The 8,944-nt window shown below is 33.0% G+C and overlaps 1 protein-coding gene across 1 annotated transcript in view; it reads right to left on the bottom strand.

Annotated features, from left to right (window-relative positions):
- Positions 1-98: 98 nt before the first annotated feature.
- Positions 99-8,944, bottom strand: part of LOC132174436 (probable leucine-rich repeat receptor-like serine/threonine-protein kinase At3g14840) — a 10,373-nt gene continuing 1,527 nt past the window's right edge. Inside the window, exons 3-20 of the mRNA XM_059586094.1 lie at positions 7,263-7,334; positions 7,113-7,181; positions 6,963-7,034; positions 6,780-6,851; positions 6,593-6,664; positions 6,350-6,421; positions 6,168-6,239; positions 6,005-6,076; positions 5,794-5,865; positions 4,792-4,863; positions 3,906-3,971; positions 2,729-2,794; positions 2,608-2,643; positions 2,432-2,472; positions 1,177-1,556; positions 876-1,071; positions 275-421; positions 99-103 (exon numbers count right to left, since the gene is read on the bottom strand). Coding sequence (XP_059442077.1) covers positions 99-103; positions 275-421; positions 876-1,071; positions 1,177-1,556; positions 2,432-2,472; positions 2,608-2,643; positions 2,729-2,794; positions 3,906-3,971; positions 4,792-4,863; positions 5,794-5,865; positions 6,005-6,076; positions 6,168-6,239; positions 6,350-6,421; positions 6,593-6,664; positions 6,780-6,851; positions 6,963-7,034; positions 7,113-7,181; positions 7,263-7,334 — 1,654 coding nt within the window. The remainder of the gene's footprint in view (positions 104-274; positions 422-875; positions 1,072-1,176; positions 1,557-2,431; positions 2,473-2,607; positions 2,644-2,728; positions 2,795-3,905; positions 3,972-4,791; positions 4,864-5,793; positions 5,866-6,004; positions 6,077-6,167; positions 6,240-6,349; positions 6,422-6,592; positions 6,665-6,779; positions 6,852-6,962; positions 7,035-7,112; positions 7,182-7,262; positions 7,335-8,944) is intronic.

Raw genomic sequence — 8,944 nt, 5'->3', positions numbered from 1 at the left:
CTGCATCTTGCATGTCAGCTCATGGGCCTATCCGTTGTGTGATCCACGCACACAACCTCACGGTGAACATATTACTAAACAAGTTAGCTGTTTCCACTTCATCCTACAAATGTGCATATGCATCTGTAGTGTGTTCAAACATACATACACATGCAAAGTGCTCGATGGAAAAAAATAAAAGGAAAAACGAATCCAAAGAACATACTGGAAGTAAATAACTTTGACCAAAAAGAAATACTGATCCATATAATAACATTAATTGCCCTGCAAATACCTTGTTCCATTTTATTTTTCTGTCCTAGACAGCACTTCCACCAGAGGATACCCAGAACCAAAAATATAACAAAAGCTCCAGCAGCAACAATCCCAACCTTTGCACCTAGAGATATAACAGTTCCATTTTCTGATGGGGACATAAAGTCTGAAGAAAAAATATAAGAGTAATAACATTAATCATTGTCAAGGTAATTGATAGGAGAAATCATCATCCAAGTAACACATGGAAAACAAGGAGGTCCAAACTGATAGTTAGGAATACTTCAATGAAAATAAATAAGAAAACGATTTCATTCTCTATTCATCAATATGATTGTTGAATATCATTTCTTCAAGTAGACATTAAACTGAAAATATATATATATAACCATAAAAAGTAGACAAGAAAGACATTTACATCCATCTATGTTTCCATAAAGAAATTACAAGGCCAAATCAAATACTATTAAGGAAATTAACGAAATATCTTTAGCACCATTCATCCTTAAAAGTACCCAGAGAAATAGAGGTAAATTTTTAGATATATAAGCAAGTTTGAGAATGTTTCACTTTCAAGCAAGCGAAAGTTAATACAAGAGCTCATAAAAGATAAAAATTACCATGATCCACAGAAATAGCTGAAATAAGAGGACCATAGACTCCTCTGTCTGGGATACCAGTTGTCCCCTTCCCAGCCCAATAGAAACGGATCTCCAAGGTATTACTAGTCACAACAGCAGTAAAATTTGTTATAACTGCCTTACCAGCTCCACCAGCCTCTTTCACAATGTTGAAATCCTTCCATACCAGCTCTCCCTACAATATTCTAATCCCTTTATGTGTTATCAACCGTTTCATACTAACAACTACTTGAGTACTGAAAATTGCTTGATGAAAGTGGAAGTATATTGTAAGAACTACCTGAATGTAAATATCAAATATACGCCTTCCCAAGCTGCTATATGTTTTATCGTCAGTGAACATTATCTCCGCAAAATGGAGGTTGACTTTGTAATTTCCATTTCCCAAACAAAAAGCATAATAAGTAAGAGAGAGAGGCGAAAGGCGTGCAGTCATGTACAGTTCAGGGTTGGTCATAGAGAGTCTGGATGAATTTGTTAATAAAAGTGGGTCCATTTGGTCATCATTATCCATGAAGTCACCAGTGCTGCTAAATGCCCAGTTTTGTGCACTCTGGAAAAAATTTGAAGGTCCACTGGTATCAGTATCAGCGTCATATGCAGTAGTGACATTGATAGTTACTGCTTTTCCACCGCAATTTATATGAACATTGTACCAATCTGTGACAAAAACAACAATAAATTAGTAACAATTGAACATGTAGACGTAAAAGCATTAATAACCGTCAAAAAAGAAAAGGAAGAAAACCTATTCAGTATTCTCAATTGAGAGAGCAGTGGAGAGAAGGAAGGATGAGTTAGTACACAATTCAGGCAAATGAAATGAAAGAAGTCATTTATTGTCATTGCCCGTTCACAAAGAACATTTTTTACATTATGACTAAGACTATCACAATAAATTCCACAGATAAGGAGTTTTATGTTTCTTTTATGCCTAGAAAAAAGGAATTTTCATTCCTATAATATAGTGCTACAACTTTCAAAACATCTAAGAATTGAAGAATTATGTAACATAGGATGATCCTACAACTTAAATATGAAAGCAGGATCTGTAAAAGCAGGTTCCTTGTTCACTAAGACCACAGGCATGACAAGAAAACCTACATGATTTATACAGGTTTCCTTTCCAACTGATGTAGTAAACTTGATAACAACAGTATCACCTTTCTATAAAGAAAACTTCCAACAAAGAATCAAAAATTAAAAAAGAAAAGGAAACCTAGAGAAGTGCACCCTCAACTATTGTGGTTTTATCGCTTGCTCATAGCACTACAATTTCAGAGGAAATTTCAACATCTATCTTTCATCCTTTTTTCCTTCAGTTTTTTATTTCACGCAATCTACTATACTTAGTTGTACTTAGAACAACCCCTTATTCTTTAGAAATTACAGACCTATTTATAAGAGATTTGGCTATAAAGTCTCAGTCCCCCATCCACCATGACAAGGAAAAGCAAACAGGTTGGTAACACTATTGACACACGGTAATCATGAGAATATAAAATATTAAGGAAATATATGACATTTCAACTTACAATGTGAACAGCGAAAGCTTCTCAAACACGAAATCATGCCACTGATAGAACAATCAAGGTCCAAAACAATTTAGTGTAACATAAAAAAAGGATTTGTGTTTATATATATCAAGGCAATACACCAGAAAGTTAAAAGTTTTTGATGCATATTGTTGAAAGATGAAGTTGATACTCACGACTTATTGCCAATTGAAGAGCTTGCAAACAAGTTCCTGTGGAAAATAACAAGGGAAAAGTTTAGTGAGTATGTCCATGCATGCATGTACACACAAAAACATGCTTAGATGGAATTCTTACACACTACGCTGTTGACAAACTGATAGCCCAGAATTCCCAACCGTGAAGTTGTTATATGAAAGATCACTGCACACAAAGAGGCAACGTGATTCATCAGCTTCCATGATGTAGCATGACCAGAAAACTTATATTATAAATGATAATGCATAACATACTTGGAAGGCATGATAGTATTCAGATTTAATTCTTCTCATTCTTGATTCTACATAATCCAAGATATTAAGCTAACAACTGAACTTAAGTAGAAAAACTACAAGCACTTTCTACCACTCATAAGGGGATTAGCTGCTCATAAACTATCATAAGCTGAGGAAATACTACCTAAAATGATCATCTCCTTATAGTCCTATTATCTTGCTAACAATCGCATGAGCAAATACTAGAAGAGTGAATGCCAATCCAGAATATGAAGGTTCTTCTCTTCCAAGTTGGATCATGAACCATAGCAACAAAAGATATTTGAATCTTGAACTCAAAAGGAGACATTAGTATGGCTGTAATTGCACAGGACATGCTTTCAATGAAAATGCATATTCTCTGGTTCCTATTTTCGACATTGGGATGCCATTTCTGACACATTGTAGAAAAAGCACCTGGAAGTAAACACAAGGAGAGTAGGGAACATTGGGAACTCTCAGGAGTAGAAATTCTTGGAAATGCCATTGAAACTTATAAGGAATGCATTTCCTTTAATCCTCTTGTTTTGATATGCTTTAAGACCCTCATTTTCTAAATTGATTAATAAAATATCTCACATATTTCTATAAATTACACTTTAAAGATGCAAATCGTTTTTGTCCATGTCACTTTTCTAACGATCAAGATTTAACATTTATAGCATATGTTGTGTTGGATCGGACCTTTGACCATCTCATCCGAAAACAACCCAACAGCATCAGAGTTTCTTCACATTTTGACATTCAGACCAAATCAAATGGAAGACATGTAAGTAACTACGTATTACCAGAGGTCATACTCAGATACATTTTTTTTTTTTTTTTTCAGTTGAAGTAAAAGTGACTGAGTAATACAGGCAGATAAAGCTTTAGAAGATAGTCAACAAGGTAGATGCACAATCATTATTATTATTAATGAAATATCATGCAATGATTAGGATAAAAGAATCAACATCTTTGGTTGACTACTTGTATATTCAGAATTTAGCAGAGAACCTTACATGTTGTCCCCTTTATTCAGCATCCACAGAGGCACTTGTCCAGTTAGCAAGTTGCCCGTTAAATATCTAAACAAAATCAATATTGCCAATTCAGTATCGTTGTGTAGTTTGTGCAGTACAGATCATCAAGTCTTTCCCTTGAGGATGCAAATCTTTAAAAATCCAATGGCTAAACAAATATTTATACTTTGGATGATTTCATATTAACAATAATAAATTACATGAAATGGCATCCCTACTCTAGCAAGTAGAGGTAGGAGTGTTAGGTACATCTATCCTTTGGAAGAGGAACAACTTTAACTAGGAAATTAATTTAAAAAAAAAAAAAAAATTCTTATATGGATGACAACATGCAGTATTTAACTCTAGGAAACATATAATTTGAATGACATGATAGAACTTATTTCTCTTTTGTAGCCTTTAGCAGACACCACTGGGTATGTGTTTAAGAGAAGACAATTTCAGCACTGAATTACCTATATGGATGATATGTATGTCCAATGCAAATACTTAAAAATTTTTACAGAACCCTTGTAACTAGAGCTTGACTTGGTGCATTTAACAGGCCATCCAGTTACTTCACCCTTGAAACATCCTGTCAGGTTGGTCACAGATAATTCTGTTTGGGGCCCAAAGTTTGTTTGAGTTTAACTTCGATGCCAAAAGGATATTTTTGCCTGATTTTATACTTGAGGACTTTTAAGGCCAGAATCTAGGAGTCATCCAGTTAATCAAATTGGAGATAGCCTAATTGATCAGGCCATTAAACTATTCCTTTTTCAATCCCCACTAATGAGGTAACAGTCACACAGTGTCTCTCAGCTATACAAAAATGGTTGTCTGCAATTTGGTACATGAAAATATACATATAATTTAAAATGCATACATGTAATCTGATTTTTGTAGACTTGCAAAGCTGCTTGGAATTTCTCCTCTTAGTTTGTTAAAGCTGAGATCTCTGCAGAAAACGTTATAATTAAATGAATTAGAAAACAAATAGCACTCCAATCAGATAAAGAACATATGTCATTTTATCAGACATATACATACAAAGAAACATACACTTGTGCACATAATTGAGCAGTCAGATGATTTGCTCAAATTTCAACTGTGTAGCGAATTAGACCAACTAGGGTTTATGCACAATCGGCTGGGGTAGTTCAAACAACAAACCTCTAAATGAGTATTGAAATCAGGATTTCAAGATCGACTAAAGAAAGGCAAAAAGGGAGAGAATCTACCAAGCAAATTACATAAAAATAAAAAAAAAAAACAAAAACAAAAAACAAAACAAAAACAAAAAACAAAAAACAAAAAACAAAAAAACAAAAAACAAAAAACAAAAAACAAAAAAACAAAAAACAAAAAACAAAAACAAAAAACAAAAACAAAAACAAAAACAAAAAACAAAACAAAAAAGGTTTGTCTCAAATAGTTTTCTCAAGTGCACCAAATAACATAGATGACCCTGTCAAAGACAATCGTGTTCAATGTCTAAAAGGCTTCATCAACGGGGAAAAGGTAAAAAAGAGAAAGAAAAAAAAAAAATCACAGAAATATTGTTGGATTAGAAATGTTAGCCTCTATCTTGAAAGAACAATGCCTTCAAAAGAGCAAGGGGAAGTAAAGAAAATGAATTTTTTAACTCATAACTTCAAGGTACAAATTTTCCTTGCTTAGTATTATCTAGAAAGAAAAAAAATAACAAACTCCATCAAGAAGGCCACCTAAGTTGATTTAGGTCACAATCAACATAAGGGGAAGAAAAGGAATTCCAAGCCATGCAAGAATACTGAATGATCTATAAATTAGCATAAAAGCATTTTCAAGAGAATTTTTGAAATATCAGCAAACAGAAAATGGACAAAAAAGTGGCTACTATACTAACAAAGTTTTCAACGTTGTCATATCCCCAAGAAATTCAGGTAGCCGTCCAGTAATATTGCAACTCCTCAATATCCTGTAACAAAATTAAATTAAATTAAAATTAAAATTAATATATATATATATATATATATATATATATATAAAAAAAAAAAAATCGAGTAGCCATAAGGATGGAACTTCCAAAAATTATGTCATTGAAACATTTAACTTACAGTGTCTTCAACTGTGTCAGATTATTAAGTGGTGGAAATGGTTCTTCAGATCCATTCAAGTCACTAATTCTCCTGCATATCAAATCAACAAAGAATATAGTAATTCAAATGCAATTCCATCTGAAAATGATTTATAGTTGTGACATAAAAGGTTGATACTAACAAGTCAGATAACTTTTCCAAAAGAGCAACGCCAGGAGGAATTGGCCCCTTCAAACCACTTGCCTGAATCACTCTGTTGTTGCCAAATTTTGATGAAATGAGGGATAACAAATAACAGACATAATTAAATAATGACAAAATCCTCAATCAAAATTAAAAAAGAAAAAGGAATAAAGCTCTCACAGTTTTCCAAGCTTTTTCCAATTTTGAATATAATTGGGTATCTTTCCAGAAAACTGATTGTCACTGATCCGACTGCATTACGTTGAATGGACAAAAGGAATTTAAAAAAAAAAAGTCATATGTAATCTAAGATGAAAAACTTAATGCGCGCCTTTACGCCTTTTAATAAAACAGATTATTACTTATCAAAAAAAAAAAAAAAGATGAAAAACTTAATGCAGAAAGAAAGAGAGAGTAGCTTACAAGTCCTTCAATGTGATCAGCCCTGCAAATGAATCAGGCAACTCCCCAGTAAAATAATTCGAGCTGAGGAGACTATAACATCAACACCATCAATAACAACAACAATAACATCAGCCTCAGGAATTCTCACACCAAATAAAAGAGATAAGATTCTTGTAATAAGAGGGAATAATCAAAAACGTCTTACAATCTTTCTATGGAGGGCATATGGCCAAGCTCTGGAGGAAGATTTCCGGAAAGCTGATTGAACTCCACCGTACTACGAATAATAAAACCGCATTCCTTAATCACAAAACTCTTTAGAGAAAAAAAAAAAAAAAAAAAAAAAAAAAAATTCACAAATAGAAACAAACGGCATATCAAAACTCACAAGCTTTTGAGAGTGGTAATGTGTGCAAGCTCTCTGGGGATAGAACCCGTTAACCGGTTTCCAAGAAGGGAACTGCAATAAGACCCTCTTACGTTAAAATCATCACTTCATGAAAACATCTATACATATATTGAGAGGGAGAGGGAGTACATGTTGACCAGCTGCGTGGATCTCCATTCCGGAGGAATTGAACCGTTGAGGTAGTTGCGGGTGAGGTCACTAATATGAGAGGGAAATAGAGAAATGAGTCCACCGGAAAATCAGCTGATGAAAGAAACTACAGCATTTGTGTACACTTACATTTGTTGGAGGTAAGGCAACCTGACCAAATCTGGTGGGAGTTTGCCCGGGAGATTCTGCGCTTTGAGGACTCTGCCATTCCAGTACAAAAGTGGGGTTTTTTCGGTCACCGGGCTTTAACTTTCTCAAGAAATAATGAATAAAATTGTGGCTTAAAGCTATAAAATGTAGTCTGAAGAACTTTCTCGTCATCAAAATTTTACCTTTTCTCTTCAAAGAGGATAGAAATGTTTAGTTTTAAGAATTTAAAACTTTTCAATTTTATTTGTTTCATGTATGCCTAAATGTTAAAAGGACGAGTATTTAATGCTATAAGTTCCTTTTGTGTCCTCCAAAATATGAGTGTTTTCTATGCTAGCTATCAATAGGAAAAAGCTTTTCATTTTTGGATTTGTTATTAATTTTGAAAAATGCTATTTAGTAGATTTTCACTGTCAAGTCAATTGTATTACTGTCGTGTAACAGTAAAATGCCATATTCATCAAGCATGGAAATTTTTATAGAATAATTATATTTAGTAAACTATAAGATTGTCGTGCACCTTGATAATATATCAGTAAAAATTATTTTTTAAATCAACACTAAATAGCATTACTCATCTTTCTAAGAAGGAGAATACTATACTTACTCTCATTTTTTTACATAATTTTTCTATACTTATAAGTAGCTTTTAAAACCAATATGAAATGGATATTTATTAGATTTTAATCAAATTATAATTTTAAAAGCCACGTATAAGTATAATATAAAAAAATTGTATAAAGAAGCCACAGTAAATGTACCTTCCGAAGGTTCAACAAACCAATAATAAGAAGAGATACAAACAAAAATAATCTTCGGAGAAATGCTAATAAGTTTTCCAAATTTTTGAAAAAAAAAATTGAAAAATCTAAAGGTATGGGCCTCGGGTTTCAACCCATTTCAAAACCACTTAGAGCTTGTTTAGGATTGTGTTTGAAAAATAGAGCTTTTAAGTCAAAAAAAGCTTTTGGGCAAAAGCTTCATTTTTAAACTTTTGTCAAAAGTGTTTTATGGCCATTTTTAAGCTTTTTGTACCTTAAAAATACTTTTAATTTTTTTACCATACGAGTACGTTTTTTTTTAAACGGGCTTTTTGAGTGTTAAAAGCACTTTTATGCCCCTCAAACGCAATCCCAAACAGGCCCTTAAACTTTTGCCAAAAGTGTTTTTTTTTTTTTTGGTCATTTTTAAGCTTTTGAACCCTTAAAAGTGATTTTAATTTTTTTTACCAAACGAGTATTTTTTTTTCAAACGGACTTTTTGAGTGTTAAAAGCACTTTTAAGCACCTCAAACGCAATCTCAAACAGGCTCTTAGTTGCGATCCTGCCCCACAAAGGAAACCTTGTCAAATGCTAGTATAACCGAATTAACGACAATCTAGTTTACAATTTCATCTTACCCAAAAAAATAGTTTACAACTTCTTATTATTGGCCCAGTTTTCCTTCCAACCTTTGGGTGAAGAAATCTAGTTAGACCCAGAACGGGCTAACTTTTATTTTTATTTTTCACAAAAGCCTTTTTTATTAAAATTCCCAAGGCCCATTTGGGTCTTTCCCTAATACGTTTTGCATTATTATTTTTATTTGAAAAATTGCCTCATAACTTTTGAGTTTTCGTCCAGCATGAAGACTAATTTCAAATTTTCACAATTAAGGACAT

Source organism: Corylus avellana, chromosome ca3 (assembly GCF_901000735.1).
Source record: "Corylus avellana chromosome ca3, CavTom2PMs-1.0".
NCBI classification, from domain to species: Eukaryota; Viridiplantae; Streptophyta; class Magnoliopsida; order Fagales; family Betulaceae; genus Corylus; species Corylus avellana.
This window is presented reverse-complemented; position numbering and strand designations above follow the sequence as displayed.